Source organism: Ranitomeya variabilis, chromosome 2 (genome assembly GCF_051348905.1).
Source record: "Ranitomeya variabilis isolate aRanVar5 chromosome 2, aRanVar5.hap1, whole genome shotgun sequence".
Taxonomy (NCBI): domain Eukaryota; kingdom Metazoa; phylum Chordata; class Amphibia; order Anura; family Dendrobatidae; genus Ranitomeya; species Ranitomeya variabilis.
Window position 1 is genome coordinate 854,896,821 of NC_135233.1, and position 19,773 is coordinate 854,916,593.

Consider the following 19,773-nt stretch of genomic DNA (forward strand, 5'->3'; position numbering starts at 1 on the left):
GTTTTGAAGTTACTTTGTGGGACTTATATTGGAAATCCCCCAAAATTGATACCATTTTAAAAACCGCAGCCCACAACATATTCAAAAGCGCTTTATTAACCCTACAGGTGCTTTTCAGAAATTAATGCAAAGTGGAATGAAAAATTGTATTTTTACCACCTAAATATTACTAATATCTGAACAGGCCACTACAGTCTCCATGGGCACTCATCAATACAGCACAATCGTGATCTCATGGTGCCTACGGGGATAAAGAGAGCTTTCACACACTGTACCATCTAGATGCCATAGTCACTATTTACAGCAGCATATAAGAGGTTAAACAGCCTTGGTCAGTGCCAACACTGATTTTGGCTGATGTGGAAGGGTGTCAGCTGTAGTGTACAGGGACAGCTGCTGGATTTTCACCCATCAGAACATGCTATTCTCTTATATCTCAGGTCAGTAAAAAGACATTGTTGGACACCAAGATGTTAAACAATAGGTTTATTGAAATACATCCCCTTTGAGTGACTAATCTAATCTATATCCCTGTGATCTAAACACCAAAATCCATGCGTTCTGTTCAAATCTGCATTGGGAATATTAATGAGTAGATTATTAGTCTGTCACAATTAACCTGCCTAAGGGTACTGTCACACAGTGGCACTTTTGTCGCTACGACGGTACGATCCGTGACGTTCCAGCGATATCCATACGATATCGCTGTGTCTGACACGCAGCAGCGATCAGGGACCCTGCTGAGAATCGTACGTCGTAGCAGATCGTTTGGAACTTTTTCGTCGCTGGATCTCCCGCTGTCATCGTTGGATCGGTGTGTGCGACACCGATCCAGCGATGCGTTCGCTTGTAACCAGGGTAAACATCGGGTTACTAAGCGCAGGACCACGCTTAGTAACCCGATGTTTACCCTGGTTACCATCGTAAAAGTAAAAAAAAAACAAACAGTACATACTCACATTCCGGTGTCAGAGCGGGAAGCAGACTGCAAGGGACCTGACGGACTGACTGCCAGCCGGAATGTAAGAGCAGAGCACAGCGGTGACGTCACCGCTGCTTTCACTTTACGGCGGCAGTCAGAGCGGGAAGCGGACGGCAAGGGACCTGACGGACACCGGAATGTGAGTATGTACTGTTTGTTTTTTTTACTTTTACGATGATAACCAGGGTAAACATCGGGTTACTAAGCGCGGCCCTGCGCTTAGTAACCCGATGTTTACCCTGGTTACCCGGGGCCTTCGGCATCGTTGGTCGCTGGAGAGCGGTCTGTGTGACAGCTCCCCAGCGACCACACAACGACTTTCCAACGATCACGGCCAGGTCGTATCGCTGGTCGTGATCGTTGGAAAGTTGCAGAGTGTGACAGTACCCTTAGGGTATGTGCACAAGTTCAGGTTTTAACGCGTTTTTTTCACGATACAAACTCATTAAAAATGCATGCATTATGCATCCTATCATTTAGAATGCATTCTGCAATTTTTGTGCACATGATGCGTTTTTTTCCGCAAAAAAAAACACATCGCGGTAAAAAAAGCAGGATGTTCATTCATTTTGCGTTTTTTTCGCGTTTTTCCTGATATTCTATGCATTGGGTAAAAACGCAAAAAAAAAAAAACGCATCAAAATCGCGGTAAAAACGCATGTGGATTTCTGGCAGAAATGTCCGGTTTTTGTCAGGAAAATTTCTGCCAGAAATCCTGACGTGTGCACATAGCCTTAGGGTACCGTTACACTAAACGATTTACCAACGATCACGACCAGCGATACGACCTGGCCGTGATCGTTGGTAAGTCGTTGTGTGGTCGCTGGGGAGCTGTCACACAGACAGCTCTCCAGCGACCATCGATGCTGAAGTCCCCGGGTAACCAGGGTAAACATCGGGTTACTAAGCACAGGGCCGCGCTTAGTAACCCGATGTTTACCCTGGTTACCATCGTAAATGTAAAAAAAAAAAAAACAGTACATACTCACATTCCAGTGTCCGTCAGGTCCCTCGCCGTCTGCTTCCCACACTGACTGAGTGCCGGCCGTAAAGTAAAAGCGGAGCACAGCGGTGACGTCACCGCTGTGCTGTGCTTTCCGGCCGGCACTCACAGTCAGTGCGGGAAGCAGACGGCGAGGGACCTGACGGACACCGGAATGTGAGTATGTACTGTTTTTTTTTTTACATTTACGATGGTAACCAGGGTAAACATCGGGTTACTAAGCGCGGCCCTGTGCTTAGTAACCCGATGTTTACCCTGGTTACAAGCGAACGCATCGCTGGATCGGTGTCACACACACCGATCCAGAGATGACAGCGGGAGATCCAGCGACGAAATAAAGTTCCAAACGATCTGCTACGACGTATGATTCTCAGCGGGGTCCCTGATCGTTGCTGCGTGTCAGACACAGCGATATCGTATGGATATCGCTGGAACGTCACGGATCGTACCGTCGTAGCGACCAAAGTGCCACTGTGAGACGGTACCCTTAGGATCAGTCTATGCGACACTATCTTATCAGAAGCGGTCATACTGTGCCAGATCAGACAATGCACCCCACTGCCATCCGATGGACCCCACTGACTTACTATAGGCATGTTGATGTAGATTTATCATAGTTTCCACATGACCTTGTTTACTAAACACACTTATCATAAAGTTAAAGGGAACCTGTCAAGGCGATTCATGCTGCCCCAACCAATGGCAGCATGAAACAGAGCCCGACTGTACAACTGTAGCCATGTTTGTTTTACACATAGCCCCTGCAGGTTTCAAAGAAAACAGAAGTGAAATCATGAAGACCAGCCTTGCCCACAGGGATGTGCTGGAGTCAGACGCTCCTGATCCATGAATTCTGAGTGTCGGATGAATGGCGTGTGTCTCTGTGCTCAACAAGCCACACATTCTACTTCAGACCCTGCTGGAGTAAGTGTTGTAGGGTAGCGAACGCTGCCACTCGTTATGAATCTGACAACCAGCAGTCGTCACACCTCCATCCATGTGTGAACTGGGTGAAAATGTAACCAACAAAAGCAGTCAAGTTTTAGCGCAGCCTGCAGTTGTGTCAAAATTCGGTGACTTTTCAAAGCTTTTTAAGCCAGAGTTCTAGCTTAAAAGCTTTACTCATGCCCATAGTTCAGAAAGTCGGTCGAGGGAAACACCTGATTAGTCCAATAATGTCCCCGGCTTCTCCCCACTCCAGTTAAATTGGCAGATCTCTTGCTATATACACAGACGGGAGAAACATGTCAATCAACCTGACCTGGCAGAGTAAAGAAAGCCTCAGACGTCATCAGACTAGTCACACCCTTCCCTATAGTCCATGGCCAGCCTTTCAAGCTTGTGCAGCCATGCTTAGTAATGCTGTCCGTGGTTCAAGCAGCATGAATCTAATGACAAGTTCCCTTTAAATGGTTACAGAAAATAAAACGTCTTGTTGTGAAGAAACCTGCTCACTCATGACACATTTTCTTTTTTTAAAACATGAAGTAATTCTTTTTCCTGCCACCACACCCAGTCCCATGGAAATCACTCATCATTTTTTATGCCTACGTCTATAAAATTTGAGAAAAAAGTTCATTTAATAAACCATTTCATAAACCATTTTTAAGATTATGAATACTGATTTATACAGTCAGTATACCAGAGCACCGAGATTAAATAAGAGTTTCCAATCACTTGTCTGCTCTGTAACCTCCTGTTTCATAATATTGTCCTAGTATTTGTACACAGGTAAAAAATATGAATTTTGGGATAAAATAAATGTTCTCTTTTACGTACAGACACAAGCATTATTATCAGTTGTTGTATACAAGTACTTGTAAGCTACAGGATACTAAGAGAATAGGTTTATCCAGGTTGCCGTGTGTTAGAGGCTTCAGTATTGTAACTGCTTGATAATTTTAGTTAACAGAATTAACATCCTAACGGATTCCAAACAGCTCCCGTTATATTCAGCGGGGCCCGTCTGGCAGCAGATGTGTCTTTCTGGAGACATGTCTGTTTCCTTCACGTGATCCGGACTCCAAACCGTAGTCCAAACATAGCCTTAGGCTACTTTCACACTTCCGTCGGTAAGGGGCCGTCGCAAACAGTCGGCCCGACGGACGTTGTGCTAAATTTAGCACAAAGTGGGCAGCGGATGCAGTTTTACAACGCATCCGCTGCCCATTGTGATGAGCGGGGAGGAGGGGGCGGAGTTCTGGCCATGCATGCGCGGTCGGAAATGGCGGACACGTCGCAGTCCACCAAAACACAACGGATCCGTCGCACAGCGGATTCGACGTGTGCCCATCCGTCGCTAATACAAGTCTATGGGCAAAAAAACGCATCCTGCAAGCACATTTGCAGGATCCGTTTTTTGCCCATAACGACGGATTGCGACGGAGCCCAGAAGACGGAAGTGTGAAAGTAGCCTTAGCTGCCCAGAGAGGAGACCAATGCTGTCCAATAGGATCCTGATATCACTAGTAAAGGGAATGCTAACACTGACCACTGGGGAAGAGAAGAACAAGAGCTGCTTCTGTGGCTACCAAACAGATCACCACTACATCACATAGCCAAAGATTCATCAAAGCTGAGCGGTATCAGGTGAGCCCATACCAAAATAAAGAACATGTTCTGTGCAGCCACAAATACTATATTCTGATATCAGTACCATGAATACATTCCCTCTAATATTAGCTCCAAAATCTACTGGATTGCAGGGGAGCTCCAAACAAATGTCTACGTGTGCTTGGCTTTACATTGCTAGACAGTACATACGTCACCATATCATGTTGTGTAGCTCAGAAAGCCATTTGTCTTGAAGACCAAAGGCTAGATAACTTTGCACCCAACGACAATGGAGCCAATCACAGAAAACAATTACAAGAGCTCATGTCTGTAGTAAGAAAACGTGAATATCCTGGCGTGGAATTCTCTGCACTTATATCAATAACGGTTGAATTCAGTTAGTATATAGGACACAATGTGCACATAGCGGACATACATGCCATATCGGAGGTGAACTGCGGCGGCCTGTACACCTGTCCTTACCACATGACGGGGACGTTTAGACCACCTTCTGTGAAGCATTAACAAAAGGGGGATGAAGCCTTCACTGTACAGTCAGCTTTGTCAGATCATAAAACTTATCTGAAATCAATAAAGGTATATCCAATGATTGATTTTCTTTATCTTACAATAGTGACCAGTCAGTAGTATATCACCAAAACTCCCCAGAAAGTGGCACGTATTACACCCTACTATGCCTGGAATTTCTGTAGTGTTTGCTGTCCTTCTCAAAAGAAATGGGGAAAAATAAAGCTGGGAACAGTGAGCAATTAGGTCATAGTGTCCACAATATCTCCAGATAAGTGATACCATCAGCCAGCATACACTAACCACATCCTACCTGGGATATACCAGAAGGGTACCTAGGACAGATCGCAGACACACATCAGCTCATTGCACAATATTGGGTAAAATGAGAACTTCACTGATGCTTTAGCTGATGAAAACCGATTTTGATTTGACACTGAAAATAAAGCGCCTGCAATCACCTCATAAGCAAAAAGCTACTTGGCAAGACTTTTTTTGGCAAGAAAGAGTTAAGCAAAATGCATTCCCACCATGCGGATACAATTTATACTGGTCTCCAGTTGGCTGTCACTGCAAAAAACATCAACCAACCAACAAACAGCGATTGAAGAGTTGCTATAGAAACCACAGGGCAACTAGGGAGAAATTCTAAAGTCAGCTTTAGAAGCAGGATGGGAGAGCATGGTAAACTGGGGGGCTAGTAAGGAGTACCCCAGATCCAGAATGAGGGAAAAACAGAGGTATCCAGTGCATAGCAGAGATGAGGACTAGGTGGTATACGCAGTTTAGACCCCCGCTACACTATATATAAAAAATAAACAAATTAATTATAAAAAAAAGATCCTTCCCAAATAATACAGATGCACTGCTGTCAAAACTTAAAAAAGGTATGGTTCCCTGGTTGTCAGCACTGATACGGTCACACAATGATGGATCAATGTGAAGAAGAGCGTCACCCCCATTATTTCACCATGTTACCTCATTCTCCTCTTGGATCTCCTTGCTAGGGAGTCTCTGATAGTCTGACTTCTCCCCCATCATCTCACGGTACACCAATCAGAGTCTCGTGTGGAAGTCGCCGATGATCAGGTAGAGGTCCCACAGTGAGAGCACAGTCCCATGGCGAGTGTTCATACTTTCTGCGGTTATGTGGAAATCATCTCAATGGACTGACAGCGGCGTGCAGCCAGTGTGTGACTGTCCGCAGCACGGGCAGGCAGCACAGAGAGCGAAGGGTGGCATCTGCACACTGGCTGCATGGCTACACATCACACAGATGCACCAAGCTGGATCCTGGCCATTTCTACAAGGCTTCTCCTCTCAAGGACGCTGAGAACCAGGATTACTGTGTGCAGCCTTCTACTTCAATGACATATCCGAAGCAGGAGCAAACACTGTGCAGTGCAGGCAGGGGGTGCAGCTGACAATACTGAGCTGTGTCCGTCAATGCTGCTGACACCGGGAAATGACAGAGCAAGTGCAGCAATGGATGCTGGCATGTCAGCCCAGTCTGTACCCTGCCCACAGGAGGTCCAGCTACATAACGGATGCACCTAGCCATGCAAGAGCCTGTCGCAGTTCTGCCCTGCATCAGTTCTGCCCTGCATCGTCCATCCCCCCCACTGCTGGGTACAGCATTCACCCTCCCTTTCTGTCAGTGCCAGCAGCTCCTTTCTGTCTCCACCTCTCACTGCAGATTAGTGAAGGTTGAGCAAAGCCTCCCAACCAGGAGCAACCACCCAGAGCACATCTGCTGGGCAGCACCACCCACACAGCCATGCATCTGATGGAGGGGTGAGCATGGGGATGCTGAGCACAGGGAGCCTGCCAGGAGCTGCAGCTCAGCCCCACACACCAGGAAACACGGAACATTTCTAAAATCACTGCACTAAAGGCTTTTATTAGTCTTATTAAACATTTCCCAGTATCCTAATGAAGAGCTCTGCAACTACAGATTTTGCTTGTCACGTGCTCAGTCTGGAAAACTTTCTATTTATTACAATATTTTCAGTTAGACATTAAAAAGGTATCAACCACTGAAGAATCTCAAATTGTAATATTTGTCTCAGACTTACTAAAATCTACTTTTGGACAGTAAATGGGAACGTAGTACATTACAGCAATGTAAACTGCTGTATGGTGGCACCACAAAGTCAAGGCAAAAACAGAAAGGCACTAATGATACTAAAAAGGGAAATCATTGATTCAGTTATGTGTGGCACATTTTTGCTGGCAGGGTCAGTGGGGAGGACACAGAGGGTGTTTGCTTCTTTCCAAGACTGATGATTGCAAAAGACAGAACAGAAAATGTCACAAATAGTACTCAAGTCTGGATTTCCATTTTGGCTTTCTAGATCTTCATATAATATGCTTTATCTAAAACACCCACTAAGGACATGTGAGTAAGGTGCATTTCAGGCCAAGTGCTGTACGATTGTCTCTGTTCTCCCAACAAGCTGCACGGCACTAGAGCGGACATGCCACCAATCATCACACACTATAAAGTCCCAAATTCCACATCTTCCTTCTAAATGATTACAAAATTGGGCCAACTGGGTAAAAGAACCACTTGAAACTGTGTGACAAATGTTCAGCACATGCACCATCACTCAGAAGCAACCATGCCTCTAATGGTTAATTTATAACTAAGGCCATAAGGACAGGAGTTGCTTTGGGAAAGTGAAATACTAGGAAGAAGAGTTTCTTTGCCCTGTTGCACCATATTTGTCAGACAGCAGAAAAGCTTTGTCTGTCCAAAGAGCTTTTATTTCCATTATACACAGATATCACTGATCAGACCGTGGATTCTCAGATTCAGGACCAAGTGCCTTCTGGATACTGCCTAGTTGGAATAGAAGAAAAATGGAAGAGTGCAATGCATTTTTCTGAAAATGAATTAATATAGTGCCTACATGAGATTAACCCCTTACCACCAAAGCCAGTTTTCACCTTTTTGACAGAGCCTCATGTTTCAAAGTGGTAAATTTAGGTACCGCAGATATGATTTGTGTTTATGAGGATATCGGAAATTTGTTGATAATACAGAAACATTTTTCAAAATTTAAATTGTTATGCCTTATACCTTTCACTCCGAAGCCAGTTTTTACTTTCTTGACCAGACCAATTTTTCCAATTCTGACCAGTCACTTTATGTGGTAATAGCTCTGGAACGTGTCAACGGATTCCACAGATTCTGAGAAGGTTTTCTCGTGACAAATTGTACTTACGGTAATGATAGTGGTACAATTTCTTTCATATGACAAGTTTATTTGTGAACAAATAATTTCACAACTTTCAATTTTTATGAACTTAAATCAGAGAATTAGGTCACACAAAATATATAAATAACATTTCCCACATGTCAACTTTACAACAGCACAATTTTTAAAACATTTTTGTTAGGAAGTTACAAGGATTAAAAGTTGACAATTTTTAATTTTTCCAACAAAATTAACAAAACCATCTTTTTTTTTTTAGGGACCACCTCACATTTGAAGTTACATTGAGGGGCCTAAATGACAGAAAATACTCAAAAGTGACACTATTCTAAAAACTGTACCCCTCAAGGTACCCCTCAAGAAGTTTATTAACCCTTCAGGTTCTTCACAGGGATTAATGGAATAATAAACATTTATTTTTTCTCACAAAAATTTTCCTTTATACCCAATTTTTTTTTTTCTACTTTCACAAGGGTAACAGGAAAAAATAGACCCCCAAATTTGTGCAGCTTCTCCTGTGCATACCCTACCACATATGTGTGGGAAAACCACTGGTTGGGCGCACGGCAGGGCTCGGGAGGGAATCGGCACCATTTGACTTTTTGAATGCAAAGTTTGTTGGAATAATAAGTGGACACCATGTCGCGTTTGGAGAGCCTCTGATGTGCCTAAACATTGGAAACCCCCCACAAGTGACACCATTTTGGAAACTAGATCCCTTGAGGAACTTTTCTAGATGTTTGTTGAGCACCTTTGAACCCCCAGATCCTTCATAGAAGTTTATAACATTAAAAAATCACATTTTTCCCCACAAAAATGATTTTTAGCCCCAAAGGTTGCATTTTCACAAGGGTAACAGGACAAAATGGACCCCAAAATTTGTTGCGCGATTTCTCCTGAGTACACAGATACCCTATAAGTGGTCGAAAACTAGTTTTGAGACACAGCTTTCGCTGGACTGGTTTGAGAGTGCCATATCACATTGGAGGGCCCCTGAAGTGCCAGAACAGCAGAACCCCCCCTAAGTGACCCCCTTTTACAAAGTACACCTGTCAATTAATTCATCTAGGGTGCAGTGATCACACTGACACCACAAGTGTGTCACAGAATTTTATTGCATTGGGCAGTGAAGAAAAAATAATTAACTTTTTACCACCAAGATTTTGTGTTAGCCCCAGATTTTAGATTTCGCTCTCATATAGCTTGGTGAAAAGCTCTTACGGTGCTAGCAGGGATCTCATCGAGGTCATGGCAGTTCAGCCCAGCTGAGAAAGCATCAGTGACCGGAGGTAACCTCGATGATGTCACCGCCGGTTACGGAGGCTGCTCTCACAGCAGCTCAGTCACCAGTGGTTTTCAGCCTGGACAGTCGCATCTTGGCACCGTCCAGGTTGAAAACTGTTTGGCGAGTATAACTGTGTTTGTTATTTTTAAACTAAAAAGTAAAAGTGTGTTTTGTTTTATTTCTAAAAAAAAACAACAACTTTATTCTGGCTGTGTATTTACCATACAACTATAGGATTAATAATGGATAGATGACTTATAGATGCCTCTCTATTACTAAGCCGTGGGCTTGATATCACCTGACAATACAAAGGTGATTATCAACCCCACAAATATTAACCCCACTTGCCACCGCTACAGGGCAAGTGGGAAGAGCCAGGTAAAGAGCCAGAATAGGTGCATCTAATAGATGTGCCTTTTCTGGGCAGCTGTGGGCTGCTATTTTTAGACTTAGAGGGGGGGGGGGGGGGGCGGCTGGTTGTCAAAAATGGTGGGAGGACTCAATCCATTTTTTTAAATTATTTATTTAAATTAAAAAAACAGTGTGAGGACCCCTCTATTCTTGATAACCAGCCTGGCTGAAGCGGACAACTGAGGGATGCATCCCCCAGCTCTGAGTTTTGCCTGGCTGGTTAACAAAAATACAGCGGAACCCACGCAGGTTTTCTTTTTTTTTTTTAAATTATTTATTTACAGCGCACCAGATGCTCTTGCTCTCTGTTATTAGCAACAGCAGGCATCGGATGATGGGAGCAGTAGTCCCATCAGCTGCCACCAGTGGCCAGAGGTAAACTTTATACCTTTGGTCACAGCTGAGCGCTCATGGTGTCTTGATAGCGTGGGAACCACGGCTCTATGCCCAGTGGGGATGATTTCACCGCCGATCAGAAGCGGTGTTTGCCGCGCTATCATGCACATGACAGCGCAACAAACACCCAGTGTTCGGGCAGCCAAACCTGAACAGTACCATGGACTTCCTGGTGAAGTCAGTGTTCAGTGTCCAGGCCCAAACAGTAGGTGTTCAGTATGGATGCCAAACTTTACTGTTCGGGTTTGCTCATCTCTATAGATCTGGGTGCTTTGGGCGGCGGCCATACCAATCTTGTATACTCTTTTGTAGTGACAAAGCATTAATCTGTTATATCATTTTTTTTTTTGTTACATTTTACAAACTTTAATGGACTTTTTTCTTTTTTTCCACAGTCCAATGGGCTACAGGACTTCAACCTGACCTTTTCATGGCTTAATATCTTGAAATACTCACGCATTGCAGGGTATTATGCCTGTCAGTTTGACACTGACAGGGAGCACGTTAGACCCTGCTTATAGCGGAGACTAATAGGCCACCATAGCTGTCTAACATCAAGGCCATTACTGGTCTAGGGTCATCATGGCAACCATAGGCACAGCAAAATTGTTGTCGTTACAGCAGAATGTAAGCTACAATACACAGCTGACACCTGCTGATGATTTTGCCTGCTCTGCTTGTGAGCCAGGAAATATCTGCTTGAATTGGTTAGACCCATTAAAAAAAAATCTATCTATCTATCATATATGTTGTGTGTGGGTGTAAAAAAAAAAAAAAAAATATATATATATATATATATATATATATATATATATATATATATATATAGTATATGTTCTATGTATATACGGTATCTGATAATAATGTTCTATATATTCAGACACAGAACACTGCCTACTTAAGGTTATAATTATAAGTAGAAAGTTGTCCAGACCTGTTGATTCCAGCTAATGCAGAGTGACCAGTAAAATAAAATATGCATAGTATATCCTGTATCATGCTACAGCGCAGGCCTGAGGAATGTGAATTTTTTTAAAAACTATATTATATTCAGTATGTAAAATAGGGGGCAGGTCATTGAGGGATCAGCGACCGGTCATAAGTAGTGATGAGCGAATATACTCGTTACTCGAGATTTCTCGAGCACGCTCGGGGGTCCTCCGAGTATTTTTTAGTGCTCGGAGATTTAGTTTTCATCGCCTCAGCTGAATGATTTACAGCTACTAGCCAGCATAAGTACATGTGGGGGTTGCCTGGTTGCTAGGGAATCCCCACATGTAATCAAGCTGGCTAAGATGTAAATAATTCAGCTGAGGTGAGGAAAACTAAATCTCCGAGCACTAAAAGATACTCGGGAGGACCCCTGAGTGTGCTCGAGAAATCTCGAGTAACGAGTATATTCGCTCATCACTAGTCATAAGCCATACAGACGAATATGTAAGCAGAGCACCACACAAAGCCTCCCCCACAGGCCGCCCCAAAGAGCAAGACTCTCATTAACTGAAAACTACAAATATAGAGTAAACAAGTGGAGGGGATGTCAGATGTCGGATCCAACATTTCTGATACTCATTACCAATCATCAGCATGTTATCACGTAACAGCCCCTTTGAGTGCATTTTTTTACTGGCCACTCTGCATTAGCTGGAATCAACAGGTCTGGACAACTTTCTACTTATAATTATAACCTTAAGTAGGCAGTGTTCTGTGTCTGAATATATAGAACATTATTATCAGATACCGTATATACATAGAACATATACTATATATATACACTCACCGGCCACTTTATTAGGTACACCATGCTAGTAACGGGTTGGACCCCCTTTTGCCTTCAGAACTGCCTCAATTCTTCGTGGCATAGATTCAACAAGGTGCTGGAAGCATTCCTCAGAGATTTTGGTCCATATTGACATGATGGCATCACACAGTTGCCGCAGATTTGTCGGCTGCACATCCCAAAGATGCTCCATACAAGGCAGGATGGATCCATGCTTTCATGTTGTTTACGCCAAATTCTGACCCTACCATCCGAATGTCGCAGCAGAAATCGAGACTCATCAGACCAAGCAACGTTTTTCCAATCTTTTACTGTCCAATTTCGATGAGCTTGTACAAATTGTAGCCTCAGTTTCCTGTTCTTAGCTGAAAGGAGTGGTACCCGGTGTGGTCTTCTGCTGCTGTAGCCCATCTGCCTCAAAGTTCGACGCACTGTGCGTTCAGAGATGCTCTTAGGCCTACCTTGGTTGTAACGGGTGGCGATTTGAGTCACTGTTGCCTTTCTATCAGCTCGAACCAGTCTGCCCATTCTCCTCTGACCTCTGGCATCAACAAGGCATTTCCGCCCACAGAACTGCCGCTCACTGGATTTTTTTTCTTTTTCGGACCATTCTCTGTAAACCCTAGAGATGGTTGTGCGTGAAAATCCCAGTAGATCAGCAGTTTCTGAAATACTCAGACCAGCCCTTCTGGCACCAACAACCATGCCACGTTCAAAGGCACTCAAATCACCTTTCTTCCCCATACTGATGCTCGGTTTGAACTGCAGGAGATTGTCTTGACCATGTCTACATGCCTAAATGCACTGAGTTGCCGCCATGTGATTGGCTGATTAGAAATTAAGTGTTAACAAGAAGTTGGACAGGTGTACCTAATAAAGTGGCCGGTGAGTGTATATATATATATATATATATATATATATATATATATATATATATATATATATATATATATATATATATATATATATATATATATATATATATATATATATATATATATATATATATATATTTTTTTTTTTACACCCACACACAACATATATGATAGATAGATAGATTTTTTTTTTCCTTTTTCTTTCTATATTTTTATCTTATATTTTAATAAGGACCAATAAAAATAGACATGTTTTTCCCATCTCAGCCTTTCAGAGCTAACTCTGTCCAGGCGCCAACCACAGATGATGAATGGGAATTATGGAAATATTGTTGTTCAGCTGCTTTTGGTTGTTTCCAAAGCCTTATTTCTGACAGAGTTAAGGAAACAACAAATCACTGAGCAGATTTCTGCTGTATCCGTATCCCCATCATCCTCTGGTTGGTGCCTGGATGGTCTTGTTCCCATCTCAACCATGAAAGGCTGAGAAAAGAATAGCCCTTTAATGGGTCTAACCAATTCAAGCAGATATTTTACAGAATCTGTGACTCCAAAGTCTCATCTTTGCACATGGGAAGTGAAGGTTAGCCCGTCCGATCTGATCCCTCACATTAACTACTTTAGCACAAATTGCTGAAAAAGTTAATAAAAACTATGATTGAAAGGTGCATGGGCAGCACGGTGGCACAGTGGTTAGCATTGCAGCGCTGGAGTCCTGGGTTCAAACCCCACCAAGGACAACATCTGCAAAGAGTTTGTATGTTCTCCCCGTGTTTGCGTGGGTTCCCTCCGGGTTCTCTGGTTTCCTTCCACATTCCAAAGACATACTGATAGGGAATTTAGATTGTGAGCCCCAATGGGGACAGCAATGATAATGTGTGCAAACTGTAAAGCGCTGCGGAATATATTAGCGCTATATAAAAATAAAAATTATTATTAAAGATTATTAAAGGTGTCAGAACACCCTGTGTATTACAGATTCCAATATAAGGGCTTGTACCCATCACCGTGGAAAAAAAAAACAGTACGATTTCAGTCCGGAAAAGTAGGAATAGTGTCATGCGATTTTTTTTATGAGTACAATCCGAATTTTCACACCTAGTGTCCGATTGACATCTGAATACCATGCGATAGGTATCCGATTGCAATGCGATTTTAACATGAGCTTTTACATAGAGTAACGCTGTCATTTACACATAGTTTACCAAGGAAAAATTATTCTATGTATGTATGTATGTATGTATGTATGTATGTATGCATGCATGTATATACACGGCAATTCATCAATAAAACCTAAAACCTTCCCACGGAGCTCACGCTGACGTCAGTGAGTTGAACTGAGTTAGTTGGCTGAGAACTCGCAGGACCTTTCTGACGGCACCAGAACTTTCTCATGCTCGTGGACACGTCACTCAGGTCATAGGAGTTCATCATAGCGAGCCACTCAGCAGCGCTAGCACACGGTGCTCAGTGTCTCTGCTGGATGGCAGCCTGTAATGTGGCATCATACAATTCAGGCTGCAATCCAGATGTAGCAGAGCTAGACGTGTTGCGGGACAATTGGATTATTATCTTGTCATTGGAGAGATGATGATTAGGTTGCTTTATTATTTTATTTGTTACAGGGGACATTGGCTTCAGAGGACTGGGTGATGACTTGAGTATGGTTTAATTTAGAATCAATAAAGGAGTCAGTGTCATTCTTTCAATTAAAGGACTTTATTCATGGTGTGTTTTTTTATACTATGGGGTTAGTAATGGGGGCGTCTTGTAAATGCCTCTCCATTATTAACCTCTGGGCTTGATGTCGCCCGACAATACAAAGGTGACATGAACCCCCCAACTATCACCCCACTTGCTATTGCACCAGTACAAGTGGGATGGGAAGAGCGAGGCTAAGTGCCTTTTCTGGGGTGTCTGAGAGCTGATGTTTTTTGTCTGGGAGGGGGCCAATATCCATGGCCCCTTCCTAACCTATTAATATCAGCCCACAGCTGTCTGCCTAGCCTTTGCTGTTTATTAATTATAGGGGAACCCTACATCATTTTTTAGTTTTGAAGGGTGGGTTCCCCATTTTAATAACCAGTAAAGGCTAAGTACACAGGTGTAAGCTATATTAATAGTCTAGTAAACTCCATAGGTATTACCCTCCTCCCGGGCTATAAACATCAGCCTCCAGGCAGACAGCTTTCCCTCTGCTGGTTAATAAAATGTCAGGGGGATACCAAGCCATTTTTTTTTTTCAGAAAATAAATTAGTATGTAAAAAAATACATGTGCAGTAAGCTACACAAGCACTGTACTAATTATATATGTCACTGACATATTTATATCTATCTGTTCTATGTGTTTATATCTATTCCATTCTGTCGGGTCACGCTGTGATTTTACTGTACACGGCAAATGAATTGCCGGCATTTTAATGGAAATGGATGTGTAAAAATCGGACGGTACTTGCATGGTCCGAGAGCCATGCAATTTTTTTCTCACACCCATTGATGAGTCTCGTCTTAGATACAAGGATAATCGCAGCACGCTCCGATTTTTTTCTCAGTTCGATTTCAGCTGAGAAAAAAAATTGCGGATGAGCTGTGACTCATAGCTTAACATTGATCAGAGTGCAATCAGATTCATTTATTGGATTGCTCTTGTCCGTTTTCCTCGCAGAGGAATATGAGCCCTAAGAGGCAGAATGTCTTCCGAATGGTCAGTGTGCCCATACTGACTCATCCACATCAAAAAGTGCCTGCAATGAGCAAGAGAGCATCAGAACTGGACGATGGGGTAATTTAAAAAGAGGACTTGATAAAACACCATGTAGAAGGCCAGATACATGTGAAACACTTACAGGAGAATAGATAGTCAAGCTAGGATCCCAAAAAGAATGAGATCTAAAAAGAAAATTAACAGCATAACAAGCATATTATATAGTACAATGGTTTTACCTGCAGTATGTGAATGAGATTTAACCCCTTTCCGACATCGGGCGTACAAATTTACGCCAATGCAAGACTCCCTCCCTTTGATCGTCCAAATAGAAGAAAAAATGAATGGCACTGAGATAAATGTAATGAGTTATTTACTGGTATAGAGGGATACACTCTGAATTATTGGCACATTATGGGAGTAAAGTCACTTGGTGGAGGGTGCTTGCCAGGAAGAAACATGTAGATAAATCCAAATGAAAAGGAAAGGAGCAACACTTCCGTTTTGTGACGAAGAAACCTTAGTCCTTTATTTCCAATATAAATTCATGGACAAGGTAAACAGGGCAGGGACAGTGCAAGTAAAAAGGACTGTCCCTGCCCTGTTTACCTTGTCCATGAATTTATATTGGAAATAAAGGACTAAGGTTTCTTCGTCACAAAACGGATGTGTTGCTGCTTTCCTCTGGGTTTGGATCTCCCTCCCTTTGATGTTGGCTCTGGCGGTAAGTCCACATCTTTCCCGGCACATGTCAGCTGTTTTGAAGAGCTGACATGTGCCCGGCACAGCCGCGGGTGGAATTGTGATCGACCCGCGACCATTAACCCGTTAAATGCCACAGTCAAACTGATTGCTTCTGGCAATCGTGCTGGAAATCCATCCATAGGTGACCCCGTCACGGGTCACCGATGGGTTGGCATGACAACCAGAGGTCTCCTGGAGACCTCTATGGTTGTCACTGCCGGATGACTGAGCGCCGCCCAGTGGTCAGCACTCCTAGCAAGTAAGGTATTCGCGCTGGGCCTCTCTGACCTTTCCCGGCGCCTGCACATTGCAGTACTTTGCTTTCAACAGGACAAAGAAGTACGCCTGCGCAGGAGTGCAGATGCCAGGGAGCGATGAAGTAGCAGGAGGGCGGTGTCGCAAGAAGATGGGAGGCGCTGGACCCAGACCAGCGACACCCATCGGACTCGACAGCACAGGATTTTTCTTCACTTGCAGGTCGGACAGGGGGCTTATATGCAGCATTATAGAATGCAGTAGATAAGCCCTGAAAGGCAGTGGCCGCATCTTATAGCGGCAAAATCTGCTGACAGGTTCACTTTAAATTATCTCTAAACCCCCAAGACCAGTAGATGTGTACCCAGATCTGCTCTTCACTGCAGGTTACTCACAAAGTTCACCATTTTGAGATGTTCTCTTCATACCAGTTTACTAAATCTGGAGCTAATGCACCAAGCTGGCAGACAGCCGCGAGCCACAATTCATGGGACAGTGAGCCACATCTGGATCCCGAGCTACAGGTTGGGGACCCCTGACCTAAGCATTTACTCTTGCAGGGGGACATTCTTTGGGGACAAAGAACATGTTACCTAGTTCTATCATATGCTACAGGTGAAAACTGCAGTCTACTAGGCCATCTTCCTTGATAACCTAGTTGCACATGAAGAACATTACAGATGCGTTTTATTCTCCTGTATGGAAAAAAAGCATGCACAATAGAGACTCAGAGTCTCCAATATTTATGTAATGGACAATACACCAAGCCTTTGTTTTTGATCTATCCAGAATAACAGGCATACAAAGGACACATCTGACTAAATGAAAGAACCTCACAATATCTGGCCGCAGTTGAGTAGAGCAATGCTGTTGTACAGCCAGAAACATTTCCAATAACGCAAAGTCCTCCAGATTCTTTTTTTTAGTATGTATCTCAGGCGTACGAGAAAGCAGGTACACTGCAGGAGTTAAAGTGAAGAGAAGGAAGAGTACATGACACAGGACAGCGCCTGCCTTACCTCCAGCATGATGCTGTGCTCAGGCGTCTAACCTGAAGCATGACAGCAGCAGCCTAAACAAGCCTGTGTGCTGCACTCTTAACCACGTGAGCGTGATGTCACACAGCTCTTAAAGGGACCACTCACAGGCAAGCCAGAACATCACAGTGACATGCTACCATTATCTGCAGTGTTTACCAGTCTCGGATGTTTTCTGTAAATTTACACAGCCACCCACCAGTCTGAGAACATTTGGCAGAGACCAGGGAAAAAGGAAGAAGACTGTACACAAAGTCTGCCCTTTTTAGGGAGAAAAACTGTCATCTACTAAATTGTATGGAATGGCGATCTTTAGGGGTGTGAAAAGTATATCTAACAATCTGACCTCCACCCCACAACATTCTACGCAGGTAATAGGAAAATACACAGATCAGACCAAGTTATCTCAGTTAAAAGCTGCTAATGGTAAAAATAAAACTACGGTATATCAAAAACTAGTTTACATAAAACAGAGATGTGCCGACAACTGGGCAAATGTCAATGTTATACTCTATAGTGAACAGCTCACAATAAGGCTTTATTCACACATAGCACATATGGTGGTATGTTCTCATACAGCCGTATTTGCTGAATAGCCATCATATAGGAATATGGTGTATATTGGAACAGCATGTCAGCAACAACATGCTATAAGAGAGCCAGGAAATGTCAGATTCAGAAAAGCTCATCCAAACCTGGTCAAAATAACACACACAGGGGCCAATAGGGGCGATGTGGCTAGCTTCAAATACCTCAGATTTCTATGTATTTTCCGCATTGCTTGTTTCTGCACTGCCATACGGGAAAGATGAACATGCCAACCCCAGTGTAAGTGGTTTTATTTGTCAACGCATTTCAAAGTATATAAACGTTTTCTTCAGAATTAACCCATTGGTTTCTCCATTACCTGCACTTTCATCCTATCATGGCTATGCAGCAACCTTAAGCATCAGCAATGGTGGTGTGCACACAACAACATGTGAGCATAATTTTACAACTCTTAACGTTACCCAGATAAGAACCTATTTGCGCTTTGAGTCTTTCCAGTCCTTTTTTTTTTTTTTTTTAAAGTCCAGATGTAGATATTGAAGTTGAATGCGTAGGTCTAACATACTACCCACTGCCAGTTGTTAAAACAATAACAGTCATTGTACTTTTTATCTCATAAATCAATATAACACATGAAAAGTCATAGTTACTCACCGATAACGGTGTTTCTCGGAGCCCATGACAGCACTACGGAGAGAGGGGATCCGCCCTTCAGGGACAGGAAACCTACAGATAAAAGGGCGGTACCTCTCCCTCGCATCAGTTGGTTTACAGAGCATCGGAGGACCTCCAGGTTAGTTACAACAGAGAAAATACCATATTATAACATTTCTTAAAAAAAAAAAGGAACCCCGTGCCTAAATTATAATATATAACTATATAAATCATATGTAATTAAAGGTGCTCACCGCACTCGTGATGGGAGGGAATAAGCGAGTGCTGTCATGGGCTCCGAGAAACACCGTTATCGGTGAGTAACTATGACTTTCTCGGTCCCCCATGACAGCACTACGGAGAGAATTGCAGAGACTAAGCTTAGGGAGGGACCACCGCCTCAAGAACCCTACGACCGAAGGTCAGGTCAGACACAGAGGCTAGATTTAATCTATAGTGCCTAAAAAAGGTTGACGGTGATGACCAGGTGGCCGCCTTACAGATCTGTTCTATTGATACCTCTGACCTCTCAGCCCATGAGGTAGCTACTGCTCTTGTGGAATGCGCTCTTATACCGTCCGGGATCGCATTCCCCGTGGATGAATATGCCAACGCTATTGCCTCTTTTATCCACCTTGCCAAGGTACCTTTAGATGCCCGGAATCCTTTTCTGGGACCCAGAAAACAGACAAACAGAGAGCCTTCCTTCCTATACTCCCTGGTGGAATCTAGGTATTGGACTAGGCATCTTCTGACGTCTAGATTATGGAAGTTCTGCTCTCTCTCATTTCTAGGGTT

At 43.3% G+C, this 19,773-nt stretch overlaps 1 protein-coding gene across 4 annotated transcripts in view; it reads right to left on the reverse strand.

The window, feature by feature from the left end:
* The window catches only part of TNK2 (tyrosine kinase non receptor 2), a 350,655-nt gene that overhangs the window by 156,473 nt on the left and 174,409 nt on the right, over positions 1-19,773 (reverse strand). The window contains exon 1 of one of the 4 annotated variants that reach the window (XM_077290237.1): positions 17,755-17,772. The exons of 2 other annotated variants lie outside the window; for them this stretch is intronic. In XM_077290237.1, the coding sequence (XP_077146352.1) occupies positions 17,755-17,763 (9 nt within the window). In that variant the 5' untranslated portion in view covers positions 17,764-17,772. Of the gene's footprint in view, positions 1-6,044; positions 6,756-17,754; positions 17,773-19,773 lie in introns of those variants that run through there. One more of the 4 variants, XM_077290236.1, reaches the window with a different exon arrangement.